Source organism: Candoia aspera, chromosome 2 (genome assembly GCF_035149785.1).
Source record: "Candoia aspera isolate rCanAsp1 chromosome 2, rCanAsp1.hap2, whole genome shotgun sequence".
NCBI lineage: Eukaryota > Metazoa > Chordata > Lepidosauria > Squamata > Boidae > Candoia > Candoia aspera.
This window is the reverse complement of record NC_086154.1, coordinates 29,065,867-29,089,895: the sequence shown is the minus strand read 5'-3', so window position 1 is coordinate 29,089,895 and position 24,029 is coordinate 29,065,867. Positions and strand designations below refer to the sequence as shown.

Genomic DNA, 24,029 nt, shown 5'->3' with positions numbered 1-24,029 from the left:
TGTGCGCATATGTGGGTGGGTGAGGGTGTGTGAAAGACAAAAAGACAGAGGCAATCAAGCCCTGTCAAGTTGAAGCTTCTCTCGTGTACATAAAAATCAAATTTTAGCAATAAGGAAAAGAAAATTCCAGAATTCCTATTAGAACAATATGTTTCTTAAGCCATTTCAAAATCACAAATACATATGCTTCAATGCATTTATTTAATAATTATTATTTTTAATAAATGTATTTTAGTCCAAAATGTGTACTACTCCCTTGGCTATAATTTCCAGAGATAACTTCTGAGGGAAATCTAATATTTCCTAGCAAAACTTTTGTACAGAGACTGAATAAACCTTACTGATACTTTGTAAAGAGAGCTAATTGCCTTGAGCCTAGAGGACACTGAAATTATCTTAAAAATCCCATTTGTTGGGATCTTTGAAATTATTGATTATTTCAAATATCCCAACAGATTTTCCCAAATAATAGGGGCTATAACTGCCATGAACTATTAATATAATTAGAAAAACATATTAGGAAGGTGCAGAAACTTTCTGAGACTTTCATTGAATGATGCCTAGAAATAAAGTTAGTAAATAAATAAACTCTACTAGTCTCTGTATTTCTGGTTCATGATGTCCATTTATGCAGAGACAGGTGAAAAGTTTAATTGCAAAGATGAGAATGGGCCTAAGCTCCCTCAGCATTCAGTCTGTTGTGGCTCTTTCATAAGCAAGCACAAGCAGTATTTCTGCTCTGTTACTATAGGAGTTATCCAATCTCATGAGATTACCCAGGAATTTAGCAATAACTCTGTGCAAGACACTGGAACAAAACATGCTTGGGAGCTTTTTTACTGGTAACTATGATTTGTTGTGCAGACATCAGTGAATGGGATATGTATGCTCTGCACCAGCTCTAATTAATTTCCAGCATTAATGCCACGATAAGCAGATGTACACCAAGTATTTTACTGGCTCTGTGTTTAGAATTATTTTATGGATTGCTCTGTATCAGTTTTCTAATACATTCTTATAGCTTTTAAGGGCTGTGTGTACACCACACACAAACCAATATGCTACATACATATACATATAAATATATATATAGGAAGGAAAGAGAAGATGAGGTGTGATACAATTTGATTGCAGTATGCATGTTTTACTTCTTATAGAATGTGTTATGCAAATGATTCTCTTTCATTCCAGAAAACCATTATGTTCCATAAGACCATAATGAGAAGCACATAAATAAAAATAAAAAGAGAGTTAATTATACTTGCAATAGTATTTTTCCTTGTCCTTCTTCCATATTTTGCTGACATACAAACAGATATACACAAAATGTATCTTTGTATTTCTTGAGGGGGTTACTAGTTTAGTCAGAAAGAAAAGAATCTAAAGCAGATACAAACTCAAGAATATGTTGTAGTCCTGTTTACTGGGACATTTGTCTGGGGCTCCCTGGTGCTGGACATGATTTGTGATCTTCTGCGTGTGACTAGCTTCTAAATCTGCCTGATTTCTCCAAATCATGAAGTTCTACTAAATATATTACACCTTTTAAAATATATGTAGTACAGTTATTGGAAGTAAAATAAAATTATGCAGAAGCAGCAAGTATGTGTGTATACACACACAGACACAAACACAGAAACCAACACACACACACACACATTTGTTTTTCTTACCACTGCCTTTGAATTACCTTGATGCAGAATTTGTGGCAGGGGTTTTCAGTGTTTGAGCAGATATTTTATTTTATTATTTTATTTATTTTTTGCCAGCTCAGCTGCAGAAACCAGGTCATTTTTTTCTCAATCCACTTAAAAACTCCCGAATTCTTCTATACATAAACTGAAAAATACTGACTCAAACTACAGTTTCACTGGATAGTTTTGAAACCATCCCCAAATAGCTCGCAGACCAAGCCAAAGTTAATACTTCTCAGCCAAAATAACTATGGACTACATCATCCCAAAGGCATTAAGTTTCAGCTGCTTTTCGCACAATGCTGCTTGTGTTGGAAAGAGATGTTAGTGGTCCAGCAGAAGTCAAAGCTCACCCAGCTTAGCTTTCCTACTTGTACTTAATTTCACCTGCTGTTCACCAACCATCCCACCCTAGCCATTTTCACATTGGTTTCAAAGAGGTCAGGCTTGGCCAAAATTAAATGAACCTCCCCCTGATCTTGTTTTGATACCTATGGTGAGCTGGGAGTAGCTTGGGAGGAGGGCTAACCATCATTTGCTTTCTGGTAAATGGGCACTTGTAGCTGGCCACACCACACCCATGACCATTTGTGATCAAGCATTCAAAATGTCCAATGTGCGCATTGACACCCCCCTCCAATACCTGTGAGTAAAGAAGTGTGATTTCATTATGTTAGGCCAGGGTTTCTCAACTAGGGGTTCCTTGGGAGATCACGATTTATTTAAAACTTTATTTCAAATTCAGGCAACTTCACATTAAAGAGGTAAGTTTCATTCTTCATTTTTAGTTTAAGAACACTGTTAATACATATATACAGGCCTACACATGAAATGAATATAATAATTTTGTAACTTCTGGCCTATATTTGAGCCTGAATGTGCAGGGGTTCCCCGAGGCCTGAAAAATATTTCAAGGGTTCCTCCAGTGTCAAAAACTTGAGGAAGGCTGTGTTAGGCAATGGCTAGGCAGTGAATCACTGAAAGAGAACTGAATCCTAACAGTCAGAATCTGTGTTACCAAATGCTTTTTGTCAGTCTCACAAACTCTGTATCAAGTACTACACCAACTGCACTACAGCCCATGTCACTTATCTGAATATAGCCGTGGACTCCAAGGACCTATCCTTTTTTATTAGACTGCTATAAGGAACTCACTCTGCAATTGAAGCAGGTTTTTTAAATTGGAGAAATCTGCAAGATTAAGTGCCAACTCCTTTTCCTGGTACTACCTCCTTTGGGAACTCAGTCAACACCACTCTAAGGAAATGTTCTGTGTTGCTCATGGGAACTTGATCCCTTGCCAAAGATGGCCTTAGGTGTAGACAAGTGGGGCACTTACCCTGGGCACCAAGGTGAGTGCTTGGATTTTTTTTTTTGAGTGTACTGATCACACTGAGCAGGTGGGTGGAAGGGGACCATGGAACAGAAATGCTGTTAACCTTTTTTTAAAGGTTACAGATAATTTGAAAGCCAGTCTGGGGTAGTGGTTAAGGCACCAGGCTAGAAACTGGGAGACCGTGAGTTCTAGTCCCACCTTAGGACAAAGCCAGCTGGATGACCTTGAGCCAGTCCCTCTCTCTCAACCCTATGAAGGAGGCAATGGCAAACCACTTCTGAAAAACCTTGCCAAGAAAACTGCAGGGACTTGTCCAGGCAGTCACCAGGAGTCTAACACTGATTCGAAGGCACCCCCACACACCACCACAGATTGTTTGAGCACTAAGTATAAAAATCCTCCGTGTTTTCAGTCTCTAGTTTAAACATTAGCAGAGCAAAGCCTTTACTTTAGCAATATCTTCTTGTGTAGACCTGGTGTTAGTTATTTGATAGCATTACACAGCTGCCCATCTCACATACATTACAACAATAAACTTTACTTACATACATGACTCTGGATGGCTTACATAGATTTTTCCTTTCCCAGGTCACCCTGAAGTTGTTACTAAAGAGCTGATTTCCATTGGTACAATGCAGTACTTGTCTGCAATAGGGAGTCTTCATATAAATGTAGATACTTGCCCATCAGTGAGTAAGTTCAGGCTCCCTGCTGCAGATAATCTTACTGCACCCATGGTATGCTTGCAGACAGTTGCTGTTCATTGAGGTCACAGACAGTTTAGAGAGAGGATGGCTGCTTGCCTTTTAGATTTTTTTTATCCCACCTTTATTATTATTTATAAATAACTCATAGCTAGTACTCCTTCATCTTCCTATTTTCCCCACAACAACTCTGTTGGGTTGAGAGAGGGACTGGCCCAAAGTCACCCAGCCGGCTTTCATGCCTAAGGGAGGCCTAGAACTCAGAGTCTCCTGGATTCTAACCTGGTGCCTTAACCACTAGACCAACTGGCTTTGCTCACATGCTAAATCTTTATGTAAAAGCATGCAGAACAGATATTTCTAAGCATGATAATTATGGTGAAAGCTAAAGACACAATAGATGAAAGAAAATGAAAAACCAAGTTGTGAGTCAGGAAAAGGATTTCTCCCTAAGAATACATGAACTCTCTTTAATTCTGTTGCCATGATAGAACAGTCCCTGGTCACTCTTGGACTGGGGGTTATTACTGTCAACCTTTGAGGTAGGCCAGGTAAGGAAGCCAGGATTCCGGTACAGGTTAGAGGGTGGTACACTCAGTAGAGTGATGGTACTCTTTTGGGTAATCAGCATTCTTGAACATTGCCTAGTTTTGATAATGGTCTGGATGATGGAAATAAGACAAAAGAGCTGTTTGTAAGGAGAAAAGTAGACCTGGGGAAAGAGGTGAATTCTGTTTTGGATAGGACTGTTCTCTCTGAAAGAACAGGTCTGCAGTCTGGAAGTGCTCATTTATCTTACCCTGTCAGTAGATTCACAGGGGATAACAGTGATGAAGAGTGAATTTCTACAGTTACAGCTAATGGGCTAGCTGTACTCCTCTTTCAGTTGGTTGGATTTAGCAGCAATTATTCATACCTTGGTTACATCCCATCTTGACTACTGCAGTGTGCTTTATGTAGAGCAACCCTGGAAAAGCATCTGGAAATGGAAACTGGTGCAAAATGCTACCGCATGTCATGATTGTCCAGTGATGCAGGGTACAGTGATCACAAGAAGGCTGTGCTGAAAGATCTCCTGGCACTATTTAAGGTGTTGATGCTCTGCCCAGCTCTTTAGGAAAAAAAAATCACTAACTGGGGACCAGAGGGGAAGGGATGCTCATGTATTACCCTGAAATAGCCAATAAGCACCCTTCTGATTGCACCTGCTACTGGTCACCTACATCTTTGATAGAATGGGTAGCAAAATGTTACAGATTTTACACACCTTGCAGCTGTTGTTGGATATTGTTAGCTTAACTCCAATATAGTTATAGCTGACTTTTAAGCCTGTCTCACAGGTGGGCGAGGGACAAGTTGAGAGAATTTCATGGAGACACAGCAGAATAAAATACTTTGCTAGGGCATGTTTGTATCATGGTTAGATGCAAGTGAGGAAAGTTCAAAGCTATTCACAAGTTATGTCATAAGGAAAGATGTGAGTGATTAACAGTGTTAGGAAGATGCTGGCAAATTTGCTGAACTTTGTGTAAATTAGGGTAGTTCTCGACTTACAACCACAATAGGGACTGGAAAATTTGTCATTAAGTGGTGCAGTTGTTAAGCAAGGCATCTCATGACCACACCCACATCACATGACCAATTTTATGACATTTTTTGCAGCAGTTGTTGTCAGAAATAAGGCAAAGAAACTACGCTGAGCCAGGAATGAAGCTCTAGTCTTTATTGTTTCTACCATACTAGCAGAATCTTGCCAAACTGAGCAAAACTAGCAGACTCTAAGGGAAAAAACCCAGAAACTCTAAGACAGATCCTGCCTGAACTTCTTGGCCAGGCACCCAAGGTCTTCTACACTGTGAGTGCGTTTTTCTCCTGGAAGGCGCCCCTTCCTTCCTCGCCTGCAATCTCCATAACAATTGTTAAGCGGATCCCCATTGATTTGTCGGAAGCTGGCTGGGAAGGTCGCAAATGGTGATCATATGACCCTGCGATGCTGCAACTATCGTAAATACATGCCAGTTGCCAAGCATCCAAATTTTGATCATGTGACCACAGGGACGCTGCAACAATTGAAAGTGTGAGGACCGGTCATAAGTCACTTTTTTCCAGCACTGTCGTAACTTCAAACAGTCGCTAAATGAATGGTTGTAAGTCGAGGACTACTAGCTAACTTCTTGTGAGAATAATTCACTCAAAAGGCAGGAAGATTTTATCTGCTAGTAGCCATTCATCAAAATTAGGTTATGTGAGTTTTACATGATTTTTTACATTTAATCGAGATAAAACTATTCTGCAGAGATGCTCTTCCTTTTCAATTAAGACTGAATTAACCTGGTTTATATTCTGGCAACAGGATTAAGCTAATATAAGATAAACCATTCTTAAATCAGAGAGTCATTCCACAAGGAGCTTAACTGCTTTAGCTAAATAGCTGGAAGATGGGCAGATTCCTTTGGGATCTTTAAAAATGGAAATGACTGTACTCACAGATTTTTTTAAACTGCCTTATGAGCTGTTAAAAATTTAAAATTGGTAGGTAATGGATCTGCCCTCCATCCCATAAACTCTTTGAGCAAAATCAAAAATAGTGCCAATAGAACTAGCTTGTGCAGATCGCTGTCTGCATTTAGTCACATGACAGTCCTGAAACTGATGTTAAAATAATTAAATGCACGCTCAAAAAATAGGGCTGAGCCAAACTTTTCCAGCATTCAGGTTTTTTTTTAATCTGAGAAAAGTTCCATTCAAGAGAGTAAGATTTTTCACTAATTATTTATGATTAGGGCCTTTCAATACGAGTTTCCAAGGAAACCCGCAATAAAATGCTTAGATTTTAAAATTAAATATATATTAAAACTATATAGCATGTTTTAAAATGCAAAATGACTACCGAACGGGTGAAACAGAAGTTAAAACAGAGAAACAGCAAGTATAAAATTAATGAGCTATTGTAAGTTCTGAAAAAATAGAATGAAATAATTTTTGCTTGGAGCCAGAAAGCAAATCAAGTCCATATTTCTAGTTGGTCCTGAAGACAGCAGCCCCATGAATACAGAATTCAGAGCAGAAGGTTTCATGTAAACCAGGAATGCAGAACTTGTGGCTTCCAGGTGTTGTGGAACTGCCACTCTGAGCAGTTTTGAAATTCTGAAATTTTGTCCATGGCTGTCAAGAGGCGCTAAACTTCGTGGATCATCACCACGAATTCTCCACTACTGCCACAGAAGCCAGACACCTTAGTCCAGACATGGGCACCTTTTTGGTGCCTAAGAGCAGTACTTAGTGGTTTTTCAATGTCTGAAAGCTGCAAACAGCATGGAGCCATGTCACTCACAGAGGTTTGGGGGTGTTTGGGAGCTGGTTTGGGGGTGTTTGGGAGTTTCATTACTTCTTAACATTGATAAGCCTTTTTAACTTGGAGATGCCAAACACCAAATGGCAGCTTTTTCAGCAATCATATCTGGGGGAGGGCAAGGGTTACAAAAATGACCTTTGGGGCTACGTGGAGTCTTCAAGCCACTGGATGCTCACCTGCTTGTCCCAAAGTATATACTGAATGCTGAATGACTTCTATACTTTTTGATTCCCATTTGAACATGAAACATTTCATTTGCCAGTTTCAGCACAGCATTTCATTTTATTATCTAACATGTTAAAGTCCTTTTCAGTAATATACTATACACCTGTCCCATAATTCAAATTCCCTTCGTACGTTACGGATTTTAAAGAATCCTTAGACTAGTGTTTCTCAATCTCAGCAACTTTAAGATGGGTGGACTTGCTGTAGGTTTCCGCACAAAGTGAGTGAAAAGAGTAATTTGATTCTAACTAAGCAATGGACAATTATATATCCTTGAAATAAATACACACGGAGAGAATGCTTACTGTAATTTGTTTCCAAATATGTCTTGGCATTTTTGCTTATTTAAAAATACAACATCTTGGGGAACATTAAAATACAATCTTACGGTAAAAGAAGAGAGGGTGACAGAGTTTGCCAATTCAAACAACTTTCTGCCTCGAGAACATAAAATCATAATTCCAAGCAGAGAATGAATCAGAGTTCTATATTTTTGAAAAACACTCTCTGAAGCCTGCTTGTTATAACGCTCTTCTGTATTTAGATATACAGGTTGTTTCTTGCTTTTTTACTTCCAAAATTGGGTTTCTTTTTTCCCTGAGGCTTCCTGTTTATACAGCATCTATATACATCTGGAGTACAACTTGGTGACATTGTGGGGTCTAAAAATACTGCCTATAACAGCAGCCTTGGTATGTGAGAGCATCCTGCTGCTCCTGGGTAGAACTGCAAAAATAGCCTGAAGGTTTTACGTCACAAATCAAGTTTTCATGGCTAAGGCTGTCTTTTACTCTCTCTCTTACTATCATATTGCAGTCAAATCATTTTAATTGTTGTGGCATTTGACACATGGGATTCTCTATATAGATCATTTGTCTTAATAGTGAATTGGATTCCATCATTTTATGCTGTATACTATTTTGAAGTCATAAATTTTTTCTTAAGGCAGAAAAGAAATTGTACTGCTTTTTTTCTTCAGTGGAGGGAATTCACCACCCTAGCCAGCATTCATGGGACCATCTCACACCTTTTGGTCCTCTAACTAATTCAGTCATTCCTCACCTGGCATCTTCCAGATCCATCAGGATTACACTCCCAAAATTTGCATACACCTTGGCTGATGTTGAAATTCTGGAGTATCATCTAGTCCTAGCATCTCTGTAGGTGACAGACTGGGGAAAGTTGTGTTAGTACATAACACAGCCCATTCTAGATAAATAGATAAATAGACACCCAGAGTCACTTGTCGAGATGGGCAGCTATAGAAATTAAATAAATAAATAGTATGAATGCTGATTTTGTTACTTATTTCACCAAGCTACAAATCCTGATTTGTAAATTATATTGACTGAGTCCATACACTCTCCTAAGCTAAAACCCAACACGTTTGTTCCTTGCATAATCTATTGCTCGCTCTCAATCTCTCTCTCTCTCTGTATGTGTATGTGTATACACACACACACACACACACACACAAATAATAAAGCCAACCATAAAGTAAACCAAATATAGTATCAACATTTCCCCCCCACCGCCCCCCCAAAAGTACAAAAACACATGATTGCAGAATTCAGATCTTCGGTCATAGCATGCCCTCCTCATGAGCTTGATGGAATAACCATCAAGTCTTAATTGCTCTCATAAAACCCAGCAGGGAAGGAGTAGACCAGATCTTGGGGGGGGGGGGGGATGGAATTCCAAACTAAGGGAATGGCAATTGAAAATGCCTACTTCCGAGGCCCTGTCAGATAGCATTTTCATATGGGTCGGACATGGAGGGAATAAATCTTGTTCAACCTAATGGGACAAGTAGATGAATACTGGAGAAGGTGGTCCCTCCAAGAATCCAGTCTAGAGCTATGTAAAACCTTTTAAGTGGCAACTGGCCCCTTGCTTACACCTAGAAGCCAAATGGAAATCCATGCAGCTCCCAAAGCAGTGGGTCACCAGAGCATATTGGGATACACCCATCACTGCCCAGGCTACTGCATTTGTATCAGTTGTAGCTTCCAAATGCTTTCCAGGGGCAGCTGTATGTAGAACGTACCACAGTAACTGTGAACAGTAACTGTGAACTGTGAATGTACCACAGTAACTGTCCCTAATGGTTGCAACTGGGGGGATCTGTTCTGGATATCAAACCTTCCTTTCCTGATGCAGGAAGTTGCCCATCATGATCTCATTCCACCAAATCTCCTCCTGTCTGTGATTCTTCCCCTGCTAGGAAAGCCCTCTGCCATCTAGCACCCTATCTCAATCTAGCATCCTCTGCCATCTAGCACCCTATCCCAATCAGCCCAGACACCTTTCAAGTTTTTGACGCTCCTCACTAACCTAACTTCTACCCCCCCCACCCTCATTCACAAACAATACTGGGAATCCTGGTGCTCAATCCTGGCTCCCATCCAGGGTATAGTCCTCCAGGCCCTCGTCCAAACTCCAGTCCTGAAGACAGTCTCCTGATGTTCTGTAAGCAAGCCATATTATGCCTTAGTATAGTATGTGAATCTCAGCCATTGTCTGAATCTGAAAAAACTACTTTCTCTTGCCTTTAGAAATAGCTTTGAAAGCTAAGAAATTAGGCTTATACTAATTAATTCAACCAATTTAACCAAACTGAAATCACAAAACCATCTTACTAAAGTTCTAGAGGTACAACCAGATTTTATACATTTTTATTCAGTAACCTCAAACAAGAGGAGGCCATGGTTTTCATTTGTAATGCACAAAGTTTGTATGCAAGAGAGCTCCAGTTACTGCTGGCATCTCCAATTAAAGGATCATGTTGGGAGGCCAGTCTGCATTTGCAGAAATGACAGCCAGCTTCCCAGACTCGAAATACACATTCCTTTATCTCAAGCAGAATCAACACTGGGGGAAGCATGACTTCTGTCTCATAAAAACAAAAGCAGATGCCCTAGCTTGTACTTCTAAAATAAAGTAAAACTATTTAATACCATCGATCAAAGAAGTAAGATTCAATGTACTCTGATTATGTACAGTATTACTCAGAGATGACTGGTAAGTCCCACATTTCAGTAGAATAGATTTGTTGATGTTCAGAGAATTACAGGCTAGGGTCTGCTGCTATCAACCACTCATCTATTTTATCCCATAAAATGTTACAACTATACTAAGAAGAGTTCATAGATGAGACAAAAATCTCATAATTAAATCATTTAAACCACTTAGACTACCTCAGTGCAATGGATGGGAGTCTGCTTGAGAAATACTTCCAGTTGGAGTCTGGGCAACAAAACCACAAGACAAAATTGAATTAGATCAGAAATGAAGAGAAGAACTGATCAATGGTACTGTTGCAATGTTATTCATGTATGTGTGTGTGTGTGTGTGTGTGTGTAGGTGGGCATGTACAAACACAGATTAAGTATAGAAATGCACTTTGAACATTTGGAATGAAGATCCATTATTGTTCAACTGTCAATGCTGTTCCATTTGTTTTACAGATGACAGAAGGGAGGCACTGCCAAGTATGGCTTCTGGATGATAGGAAGCTGGAGCTACTAGTTCAGGTGAAACATTAATAGTTTTATTGTCTCTGTAGCATTGATTTTCAGACCTTTTCAGCAGGGCTGATCATGCTTCAAACATCATTTGGAAGAAATGTTGTAAACTTTGTGCAAGTACAACACCTCCCTGTTGTTATTTGAAGCAGCAGGTTTTCTTAAGCTCTGACACAAGCTTGGAAAAATCATGCTGCAACACCTTTATCAGGCTCATGCAGAAGCAGGCTGTTTTAATAAATAACAGATAGGTGTTGTCTTCATGCTTGCTTGAGGTTCAAAACACTTAAAGAGTTTGCACAGCCCTGCTCTCCAGCTCACTTCAGTGGTACAACAGTAGCTCTAAGAAAGTGGGGATGCATAGTAGCTAGTTCAGGTGGTGAGAATAATTTACCAGGACTCATCGTTTCTGGAGTACTTTGGGCACTATATTTATGAAGAAATCAAGAAACTGGAGTGTACCCAGAGGAAAGACAACGATGAAGATGACTGATATAGAAATTTATTTATTTATTTATTTTCTATAGCCACCCATCTCAACAAGTGACTCTGGGCGGCTTACAATCATAAAAATTATAAAACAGTTAAATTAAAACAATTACAAGTACAAAATAAATATATATGGACACCAAGTAAGCAATGGATGGATGTTAATATAGCCAAGAAATGGGGGCATTAACACACTCGGTGGCCCAGTCCTGGACACTTAACCAAGTCTTCACGGCCTTATGAAAGGCCAACAGGATCGGGGACATCCTGATCTCTGAAGGGAGAATATTCCAGATTTAACCCGCTGAAGAACATCTGAAAGAGTTAGGTCGCTTTATAACCTGTAGGAAAGGCGAAATGGTACCCTTTAGGTATCTCTATAATCTCGATAAGTACATCGTAACAGTACCATTGATCAGTTCTTTCCTTCATTTCTGATCTAATTCAGTTTTATCTTGTGTTTTGTTGCCCAGACTCCAACTGAAAGTATTTCTCAAGTAGTCTCCCATCCATTCCACTGAAGTAGTCTAAGTAGTTTAAATATACTCCCTTCAGAGATCAGGATGTCCCCGATCCTGTTGGCCTTTCATAAGGCCGAGTGTGTTAATGCCCCCATTTCTTAGCTATAGTAATAGTTGGAGTAGATTTATTCTCTATTGCTCTTAAGGAAGGACTACAACTAGTGGATTCAAGCAAGCATGTTTCATCTAAACCTTAGGAGAGATTTCTGAGAGGTGATTGCTCTTCAGCAGTGGAATCAACTTTCTCGGACTCAACTTTGGTTGATGATGGATACCAACATGTCAGAGTCATTTCAAGATTCCTACTTTTTGCTGAGAGGATTAGAGGGCCTCCAAGGGTCTCTCCACCTCTAAAATCCTACTTTTAGTTGCATTTAGGTGATCAACATGGGCTGCATTGTGTTGTGTATCAGTTTTACTTTGTCTACTATTTGATAATGATGATAACTCCTTGATAATGTTACAGTGGGAATCTGGTTTTAATTCAGTAGAGTCCTATTGCAGTGGAGTTTGGTTGGAATAATTTTAAATAGATAATTTCATGGCAGAAAAAAATGGTTTGGTTGTATCTTCACTGGCATTTTAATTACTTGTGAAGACATGTAAGTAAGGAAGGGCTGCCTCCTCCATCCCTATTACTGTGAAAATTAAAGTTGCTTTTCCACTCAAAGCTAAAACCCTTAAGAGACATAGCCTAATTGGAAAGAGTTAAGACTTTTCTAAAAGTGTTATTTGGAATGGGGAGCGGGGGGGGGGGAGATGATTGGATATAATTGTTTCTAATACAGAGATTGCAAGAATAACATCATACTTTTTTTTTTTGCCAATAGCCTAAACTTTTGTCACGGGAATTATTAGATTTGGTGGCTTCACATTTCAACCTCAAAGAAAAGGAATATTTTGGGATAACATTCATAGATGATATGTAAGTATATCATGCAGTTATTTTTAAACCCCTTGAATAGTCAAAAATTATACTGACATTTCCAAATTTATTTTTAAATAATATCATAGCCTTCAGTTATTGATTGAAGTAGTCGAACTGTAGAATTCACCTTCTTTTGTGACTGTAACAAAAAACATTGCTTTTGGGATATGCATAGTGTTAACTGAATTGCTATGCCTTTTATTTTGTTTTATTGCTAGATTATTGATTACTTATCCTGCTCAACTTTTTCAAGATCAACCTAGGTCATTGAGGTGCTAGCATTATTTACATATTTCAGAAACCCAGTAAACAGCATTTCTTAGGGATTACATAGACTTTCCCAGCCAGATACTTGGATTACAGCTCCCAAAGCTCCTCAGCCAGCTGGCCAGCTGTTAAAAGATTGTTGTGTTGAAGTCTATACAGCTGGAGGACATTCAGATTGGGGAGGCTAGGCTAAATGTCTTGTGTGCAAGAATTGGAGGGGAGAAGAGGCTGGTTAGAGCAGTACTTAGCACTCTTCCAATTACCATTTCTCCACTCCAACTTAAGTTCCATGCCTTTCACACGTATAGGATTACAAGTTTCACACATATAGGATTACAAGTCTACCTGTTCGTATGTGCAGACGGTACTCAAGTACTGGGATTGGCGGCAGAATTTAGAGCAGGGAAGATGCAGCCATGAAAAGATGAAGCACCAGAATTTCATGTGTTCCAGAACTTCTCAGATTTTACCTGTAGGCTTTTGTTACACATACAGACATATATTTGTATGCAAAATAAACTGTATACATATTACATACATTTTCTGCTATGTAAATGTTTGGTTTCCTATTGCTGGATGTTCTCAACTTTCCTATAGATCAGTTCTTTCAATAGATTTTGAAGGTGTTGGTGCATTTCTTTGGAAGACGTGCTCCTATTTGAGAAAGAATTCCTAGAAAACATAAGTCTGTCAATATAGCTTTGCATTTTCTGCCACGGGGAAATCTCTCCTCCTCTTAACTTTTTAGCTTAGGAAAATATCTATTAACATTACATTTCTCTTTGTGTTATTTTGATTATGAATTTGCAACCTCCAGAGGGCAGCCAAACCCTGTTTTTTTAATTCCCTGTTATATTTACTATGGTGGCAGGAGACACCACTTAAACCCTCTCTCTCCATCAGGCATTGGTGTGACTCAGTGACACAAATATTGTTCAATCAAAGCACTGGTGAATAATAATAATGTATTATTATTTGTATACCCCTTAATGGTGAAGACTTTCTTTCTCTCTATGCTTATTTTTCCCCTTCAAAAATACATCTATAAATTCATTGTAGGCCATTGTAAAATGCAGATGTGAAAGGAACAAATGAAGATTGAACTACCACCCCATACCTAGTGCCATCCAGATAGGTCGCATTCCAACTTTTTTCATATCCAGTTAGGAATAATGAGAGAGGCCCAATTCATCTGCTGTGGATGAGGTGTAAAAAGTGAATTAAAGCAGTGGCCTTTTCCTTTCTGTTAGTTTTGATTTAGTAAAGTGGTATAATAGGATATTGAAGGCTGGTAATTCCTTTGCTCAAGAACTTAAACCCTAATTTCCTTTTTTTTTTTTTCATGGAGCAAGTGGGATTGTCGGTAAGTTTTTAAGAGATAGTTAACTGGTATAAATAATTTGGAAACCAGGATTGGAACCCTTGATAAAGTAATCATGCTACCAGTTTATTACATCTCTAGTCTCTGATCACCTTCGGAAATATGGTATAGAGTTCATGACCTCCAGATCTTGCATTTGAGTGGACAGTCAGCTGCCACTTCCAATCTTTCTGAGAAAGCTGAGCCAATTATGTGCGTGCCAATTACTACTCCTATATTTCATTCTGGCCCCTGTTCACAATCATATTTCAGCCCATTAACTGGTTCTTAACCAAGAGAGAGGAACTCCCTGCACCTTTATAAAAGCGGCATTATCTGTGCTTTGAGTGAGATAGGAAAGAAATGAAATGAGGGAGTTGGAAGAGGCAGCCACCAGGATCTTATATACTGCTGAGAAATGGCCTCAACTATGTGAACTAAAATCATTTGTTTCTTCTGTTTCCTTGTTTCCTGTTCTGTTCCGATACTTTCAGGGGACACAATGTCTGGCTACAGTTAGATCACAGAGTACTGGATCATGATTTGCCTAAGAAACCAGGTCCAGCAACTTTGTTTTTTGCAGTCAGGTGAGTATGGATATAGGTAAAGGTAAAGGTTTCCCTTGACATTAAGTCCAGTCGTGTCCAACTCCACGGGGCGGTGCTCATCTCTGTTTCAAAGCCGAAGAGCCGGCGTTTGTCCGTAGACACTTCCATGGTCATGTGGCCGGCATGACTAAACGGAACGCCGTTACCTGCCTGCCGAACCGGTACCTATTAATCTACTCACATTTGCACGTTTTCGGACTGCTAGGTTGGCAGGAGCTGGGACTAGCAATGGGAGCTCACCCTGTCACGCGGATTCGAACCGCCAACCTTCCGATCGGCAAGCTCAGCAGCTCAGGGATTTAACCCACAGCGCCATACAAAATAAATTTGCACTGTGGAATTTCTAGTTGTAAGCAAGAATTTTTTTAAAAAAAGAATTAATGTTTTTTTCTTATTGTTAATGATAAATGAGTGGGCAGAATAAAAAAAAATAGTTATCAGAAGGACATTTGCATGGGCATGCGTGTCACGTTTCCCTATCGCTTCCTAGCCGGTATGCCATCTCATGTGGTAAATGTTCTATTTAAGCCTTAACAAGATGACTCAGTATACTAGTGTTTTTTACATCTAAAATGCAGTATGCAGAAAACGTTTTGAGGAACTTCCTAGTCCTCTTTATGTGTTGTGATTGCACATGATTGAACAGGTTGGAGGTGCTTTAAAATATCTCCCTCCAAAATCCATATTTCCTGTGCAGACAATAAAATAAGAACAAAATAGAAAATGAGCCATTGTCAAAGCTTCAGGGAATACCCCACCCCAAAAGCAATCAAAGAAGAAAAACAAACACTCCAGTGAAGGCTGGTAAGACAAGCGACTGCATAAAAATAGCCAGCAAACTCTACCTCCACCCTCACCCCTATGCACTGATGACATTACCTAGCCTGATAATGAAACATCTGAAGAAAAAGAAGCAAGCTCAGAACACAAGAACCTAGGTTCTGAAATGCAACCAATGTTGATGTGTTAATCTCTTGGAGGAAATATTTCATAATTGTGATGCCACAATTGCTTATATCCACGGTGGCCTTAGAGTTTTTGTGTCTTTGTGGGACTCTCCTTTTTATAACCTATCAGCGCTGTTCCTGATATATGTGATCTTATTCTCAATCTGCGACATAGCCCTGCAAGTACAGTTACCAAATTTCATAAATGAAACAAAAGAACAAAATGATGAGTTTTGTTCTTCAGTATTTATCTTCATGATTAAGACTTCATCTTATTTTCACATCTTCATCTGCTATCTTAAGAGAACACAAACTGACAACTTAATGACATGACAATAGTTACAGACATGAAACTTTTTGAGACGTTTTGGATGAAAACTCTTCAATGATATCAATATAATCCAATGCCTTTCCAGTGTTACTTTCTGCTGAGATCATTGCTAATCTAGCACCTTGAGCACCTATAATTTTCACTTTTGAAAATGACTTCTCTGCAGGTGCAAGTAATAACAGGGCAGTGAATGTGAAGTACTACATGCAAATTTGGATATATATCTTGAATGTTATACCCTAGAGTTCCTCTTTTGATTTGCAGAATTGCCAAAATTGCCCTCCCCTTGAGTGCGAGGCCTTGGGCAATTGTCAGATTTGGCCACTCGTAAAGTCACCACAGGTCCAGTGGTACAAATCTCCATGTGATGGACTGCTTGGAATCATGGGACATAAAGGAGACCAGATGAGCAGTTCTTAATTCAGGCAGGTGGCATCTGGGTTCTCAGTTTGTTAAGAACGGTGTCTTAAATAAGGTAACTTACTGCTAAGTTACCATGAAAAACACCTGCTGTCAGCATGATATATTACCAAACATGTTACAACCAGTACCCAGAAGTTACCAAATGAAGCCGCGTCATAGGTATGGCATTTCTCCAAATGCAGCTTGTCCCTTCTTTCCTCTGTTGTTCCTATCAATCAGATTTTTATTAAAACATTTCAAAAATCAGAATCTGACTCAACAATATCAAAAAAATGTATTTTATAGGTAACATTATTTCTTTTTCTTTCAAAAAAGTGCACATTATGAATAGGTGCTTTCCAGCTTGGGCTTATATTGCAGTGAAACTTTATGGCGTCACTGAAAAGTGCTCTTGGGGAGTGAGTTTCTTTGCTGAGTTGACTGATTCACACAAGAATCTCATTTTTACAATGCCATTAACATGTGTTTGACAAGGCTTCCCTTTTGTTTTACTTACTGTGCTAATGTTTTTGTGTAGTGTTGTTGGACTACGTGATATGCAGTATAACAGCATTGGTTGTTAACCTTTGATTTACAACTGAGCTATTAAAAAATAATAAAATCACTCCTCTTTCCCTTTCTTTTAGATTTTACATAGAAAGCATTTCCTTTCTGAAGGACAAGACCACAGTTGAACTCTTTTTCCTCAATGCAAAGTCCTGTGTACATCAGGTAATTTGGCACAGTTTTTCATACAACTGCAGATTACACTTCAGTAGCTGTAAACATATAAGTAACTGAATTATATGGATGCACTTCTAGATATGTGCCCCCATGAACCAAAGGAAATGTGAGTAAATAATTCCCTCTTTCCTTCACACACATGCATGTGTGCGCATGCACACATCGACACACAAATACATAGAACAAGCAACAGCCTCCAAAATGGAATAGGTGGCATCCATAATGGAGAAATAGGGTATGAGGAAAAGTTAAGCAAAGAAAAAAAAAAGGGGGGGGGTTGCTTTAAATGTATACATAAAAGAAAACTCTGAAAGATTTGGCTTGTACAATAATTCCCTCACTGGAAAAGAATGCATAAATAAAGCTAGATAGTTTTTCTTAAGAAATCTTCTAAACATCCATCAAAATCATAGCATCTACCAGCTCTGTTCACTAAAATGTCAAGAGAGGTTTTTTCATGTCAAATAAGTGTCTTAACTATTGTAAAGTCATATTTCCAGAAATGGTAGTGCAGAACACTTTTACCAGAGACAAATGGACTGTGTATATATCTTTCTTCATTAGTTGTGGGCATATCCAGAACAAGGTAGAATGAAAGTACAAACGACTGGTGAAAACGGTGTATATATTCATGTGGGTGTGCAATGAATATGTACACATTTATGCATGCAAAAGAAAAGTGAATATGCTCAAAATATAAACATTGTTGCTATTGTTCCTCCTGCTTATAGTTTGGGGCTGAGAGGAAGTGGTTATAATGACAGTGATCTATGATACTATAAATATGATAACTATGAAAATTTCAACTGCTTTGTAAGTAGTTTGAACTGAGAGTAACATATTTTCACTAAGTAGGTGTGTGCTAATTGGTATCGGGATAAATGGATTCCAGGTTGTGGTTTCTTGTGGAACCTGCCAGTCAGCCCAAGGGAAGAATACTGTCCCCAAGCCCAGTTTTTCTAGGTGGCTTTGGAAGCAGGTGGCAAGTCCAAAAATGCAGTAAATGTCTTTTTAGAAAAATCATGTGCACTATAACATGAAACTTCTTTTTGCTCATTCCCATGTCATTCAAATCAGGAGGTGAGGAGGGGGAGGTAGTACCTTTAATACTGAAAGTAATCTAGCCTTGGCTCCCTGAGGACTGAATTAGCCTTCCTGACTCACTTTTCTACAATGTAGTATTTTATTCCACTAGGACATAGGTTGATGTTCAAGAGCAGAATCTCGCTCATCTGTAATTCTTTGTAGGTCCAGCTAGCATAACCAATGGTGGCAGATTCTGATGTTAGAGATTAGGAACAGCCAAGATCCACTGATCCCATCTACTGCCCCATTCAAGAAGTTTCTGTCATATGATTCATTTATTATAGTCAGGCTGGTAAATCAGAGAATTGTTAGATGAAATAAAACACTGTTGAGAAGCCAAGAAACAGAACAGCACGGCTGTTAATGTAAGGATTATAGTCAACTTCTCCATTAATTTATTCCATCCTCTTTTAAAATCATCTGAACCACTAGCCATTAGGACATATTATGGCATTAATTTCCATAAATTAATTATCTGCATAAATCTTCTGATCATTTTGATTACTCCTTTCTGCCTAATATGCAGAAGGCAGCCCTGTCATACCTTCTGTGAGATGAACACAGTAGTCCAAGTATGATTGTGTCTTAAATTTATATAAATAGTTATGTTTGTGGAAATTTTATTTTTCCATTCCTAATTATCATTAGGAACTTTACCACTCCTGATTCTACTTCTAGACACTAAATGGATGATAATATTGGTCTCAAGCTAATCTTACTCATTAGTTCCCATTAGTGAAATGCATGTGTGAAAATATGAGAGGGGGGGCCTTATACCCCAATGCATTTCATTTTACATTTAATGACACTGAACATTTGACATGTGTTGCTCCTTTCGCTCAGATAGAAGGAAATTTTTATTCAGCCTGCTTTCCCTATTCTGAATCAAATCTTATACTTCAACAGTTCATTGTTCATATTGAAATCCTGATTACTTATATATTCCAAAAAATCTGCAGTAACCACTACCAATGTAGGACATTGATGGGCTCAACTCTTTATCCTGCTCCATTGTGACAACTTTCTGTTTATTTTCCCACCACCACCACGCCCACATTTTGTATTTAATCAATGACATATTCCCAAGAGGATTCATCTCTTTTTCCATGACTGCTGAGTTTACTCAGGAGTTCATATTTATTTATTTATAGTCCAAGCCGTAACCTAATCATAGGTTGAACATACCTGTATTAGACTGGAGATGCAAATGTCACAATGCCTCAAGCACATTCAAGAAAAAAAATCTCTATTTCAGTAATCTGTTAGTCCCCTCCTTTCAGAATTGAGGATTACTTCAATTCTACATCTTCTTTTATGTAGCAGAAACTTTCAATACCTCTAAGCCTGATAAGTGAAATTCATCCATAATATTCTTGCATGCACAGCTTAGCTAAAGAATGAAATGGAAAGGGCTATCCATATCAGAGATCTCATACAACACCCACCAATACCTGGAGGCCAAGAATGTAGTAGCCTAGAGTGAAGAAGCTTAGATAGAGGGGTGTGGTACAGAAACCTGGCTAGATCAATAATTGTATCTGAGTTACTAGACATTTATTAACTGTTGAACTGTTGCAGGAAAGTAATAGCTGACTCAAGTCTCAACTGTGAGATAAACATGTGTACTTCAGAACTGGAGCCCAAAGTGGTACTTTGTGGGGGAGGAAAACAGAACAGCACCATATAAACGTCTTCTGTGGTCTGCTTACAAGGAGTGACTGCATTTTTGCTGAGCTATTAACTTTTTTTTACCATTTGCCCACAGCTCCACCCTCATGCTAGGTAGGCATATTATTTGCATGAAGCCCCAGGTTCAACGCCTGCCATGAGCCCTAGACAGTTGCTATCAGTCGGTATTGATACTGATGATGGATCAGCATCTGACTGTCAGTATCTGACAGTATTGATACTGGAATAGATGGATCAGGAATCTGACTCAATACCAGGCAGCTTTCTATATTCCTAGGTAATATAACGTGTCTGAACACACTGTTTATTTTTGTTCTTACAGAGCATACTTTGTGAGCTGCTTATTATACCCTCCTTAAAGTGCTTAATGGACTTAGAACAATAACTAGAATATTCTATTTTGCCCTCCCCCCAAAACAACTTTCCTTTTGAAAGTACCCTAAATTTGTGCACAATTATACACAAGTGTTTTGCATAGTGCTGCATTTATTTTCATAAAAGTGTGTGTGGATTGCACTTGAAATGAAAACCTGTGTTGCAGAGGTAGGGAATCTGTGGACTCCAGATGTTTCTAATTCTTAGTAGCTCAGCAGTAGCCAACAGTCAGAGGTGACAAACTATGATTCAGTAAGATCTAGCAGGTAACGTATAATTGATCCCCGAGGAAGGCAAAAACAGAATTGAAAGACGTATTCAGCAGCAAAAACTAGAAGGATTTCAACAGGCACAGTCAGGTATAAAAGTAAAACTAAATATAATATCCTGGTAAAAATGAATAGTCAGAATGACAAGGACTGTACTGGAAAAACTGATGACTTGTTGATTCAAATGAGGACTGCTGGCATTGCAGAAAGTCCTTATAAGATTGGAATCTATTTTGTAATGCAAGGAACCAGTTTTTGCATTATAACCTTGGAGGTAAATTCAAACTAAGACAATCAAGCTAGTAATGGAAATTCATTCTTTAAATCGTACGGTATTTGCATGGCGAACAAATCCTATCAAAGTTGTTACAGTTTCTGTCATGACTTTTATGTCCTTACACTAGCATTTTGCATTTTGTTGGACAAGCAATATCTTGTTACTTCATGTTGACCGCTGGATTACAAAGGCATTAGACCACAAATAACACAAACGACCCTTCTGCTGATGGAAGAAACTGACAGTACCGTCTCTGAGGAAGAGCAAGATTCCTCAGGCAAGATGAAGGAGTTGATACAAAAAGGCGCCTATGTCATGTGAAACCTTACACTTTCTATGAAGCCTGCATTATTTCAAGTTATTTCAAACTCTAGTTAATATACACATTCTTGTAAGAACATTTTGGACACATTTTCCCCTAATGTCTGTCTGTCTGTGCAATTTGATATCATGTATGTTTTAAGGGGTGCAGGGAAATCACGTAGCATAAATAACAGGAGTGTGGGATCTGAAGAATAATTGTATTCCTATTTCTATTTTAATTCAGGACCTGTGATTTAAGTTTGCCCTTAAGTAAAGGTTCGGATGCAAATTAGGTTGGTTCATATTTATGTATAACCCAAATGTAATTTTAACCTCATCCCTTGCTGGGACTATGGGAATGCTTATTAGGCTCCAGCAAATGGCTGGTTCACACAGCACTTCAGAACAAAACCAAAGGAAGTCAAAATATGGCTTAGCAAGGTATGTGAACCTAGCCAGTGTCTAAGATGGTTATACATACTATATATGATGCTGGGAGCAGATCAGCTCCCCTGAAACTACTTATATGAACCATCATACCACAAAACAAATGGCCTTTGATAACCCTGAGAGAGCCAGTTTGGGTAGTTAATGTGGTAATTAGTGCCATATGATGCGCTGTGGGGGATTAGAACTGAGTTCAGTACTGAAAGTTGGATTGGCTTTTTTCATGCATCACAGGCATGCGACCTTTCTCCTTGGGACTGTTGAAACTTCATTCTGTGAAATGCTTAGCATTAGCTAAGGCAGGCCTTTGAAAACGTCTTTTAAACAGGTTGGGATGCGTCTGCTCTAAGCAAGATATCAATTACTGGGCTTGTGGGCCCATTTGTCTTAGAACTATTCAGATACTCCCTTGCTCCAGGCATGGTTCACAACTAAATACCAAGCCTCTATATAAAAGCCAGGGACTTAATAGCATTGTTTTGGGTGCTTCCACTCTTGTCTCCCTGTTTCCTTTATTGTTTCGAACTCTTTTTTTGTTTTTAAGATGGACAGGCCGGACAGGAAAAAAACTCAGACTTTTATGAGGCAAGGTTGTCATGATTACGGTGGAAAGTATTTTGACACTAGCCTGGCTCTTAACAAGGTGCATTGCACAAGGCCTTTCCAACTGAAACCAGGATTTCACACGCCTTTAGGATAAACCAGCCTGCACGGTTCAATCTACATTTGCTTCAGGCTCCACCTAGTTTTCCACCTAGCTTGTTTTATTGTTTGCTCAGAGCAAAAGGAGAACATCAATGGCACTTTGCAAACAGGCCCTATAAAAGCAAATGGAATACTTCCAATGGTTGCTATCTTCTCTACTTCAGAGGTTGTCATCATAGTTAGGAATGCCTAACCCCCACCTTTACTCAAGGTGGGAGAAAACTTTGAAAGCGAATAATGCTTTGGAAAGAAGTGTTGGTCAAGTGAGCTTGCCATTGACCTTGACCATGTTTTGCTTTCCAGTTTACCTTCACATTGACATCTGGATTGCCACACCTTGTTGTACTTCTCATGCTTGATTCCTTTTCTTTGCTTTAGACACAGTTTTAGTCAGCTTCTGTGACATAATCTGTGGAGGTTTATGGGTTTTGTAGTGAGGAGGCTTGGCAGCAGTATCTGTAGCTAGTCATAGTGTCAAAATGGTAGCACATATATCATGACATTAGACATAGGTTTGCATGCAGTGTCATTTGTATTATCATGCCCATTATCAGGCACATGGCCCCTTGGCCATCTATGGACACTCATACAACTTGGATATTGATCTTTTAGGTGTGTCACATGACCCTACTAGTCCTTTTATTTCCTATACTCAAGGAAGTTTATTTACATTTTTTATGTAAGTCTCCGCTTACTCATCCTATACTGATGGTAAACTATTGCACCAGATCAGTTATTTGTTCAAAATAATTTATTTTCATGCATCAGTATCATGCAGATTGTGGCCATTGGAGAGACTGTGTCATTAGTGACCACATGACAGGAGGCATGAAGGGTGAGACAACTAGCCAAAGTATTATCAGGTCTGGATACTAGAAATGCTCTCCTCTTTCTATGTCAGCGAAAGCTGAAGTTCTAACATTACACCTGAAATTCAGTGCATGGCAAACTGTAGCACAAACAGTTCTATACTTATTCTTGTCTCTTGCAGACCGAATTTTATCCTGGATGCTCTTCGAAGTTTCCAAAGGAAATATAACTGGAGTTCCATTCACCAGACAACTCCTGCTGTTTCAACCTGCATAAAGCTAATATTCCTTAATGCAGGTTTACATTATGCTGTATTTGCCATGTTGTCTAAACATGATAGAATGCTGCCTCTTAATGTTTGGTGTTTTCAAGCACTGAATGTACCATATCATGGTATGTGTAACCAGGGTCATAATTGGAAGAACACAAATGTGCCAATTTGTGCTTGAATTTAAACCTGTTTGAAGAATAGGGCTCCATATTTTTTCTTCCCACTCTTGCAGTGGGGAGTGGTCATGATATGCACTAGTCTTTAAAGCAGTAAAAGAGGGCACTTTCTTGATGGCTGAGGCACCCCAACGCAATCACCAAACCAGCAACTATTTTTTGTTCTTCCCTCTCCAAATTTGGAGC

The 24,029-nt window shown here is 38.9% G+C and overlaps 1 protein-coding gene across 1 annotated transcript in view; it reads left to right on the top strand.

The window, feature by feature from the left end:
* Positions 1 to 24,029, top strand: part of FRMD4B (FERM domain containing 4B) — a 154,005-nt gene that overhangs the window by 19,277 nt on the left and 110,699 nt on the right. The window contains exons 2-5 of the mRNA XM_063291563.1: positions 10,782 to 10,847; positions 12,679 to 12,773; positions 14,898 to 14,990; positions 17,339 to 17,423. Coding sequence (XP_063147633.1) covers positions 10,782 to 10,847; positions 12,679 to 12,773; positions 14,898 to 14,990; positions 17,339 to 17,423 — 339 coding nt within the window. The remainder of the gene's footprint in view (positions 1 to 10,781; positions 10,848 to 12,678; positions 12,774 to 14,897; positions 14,991 to 17,338; positions 17,424 to 24,029) is intronic.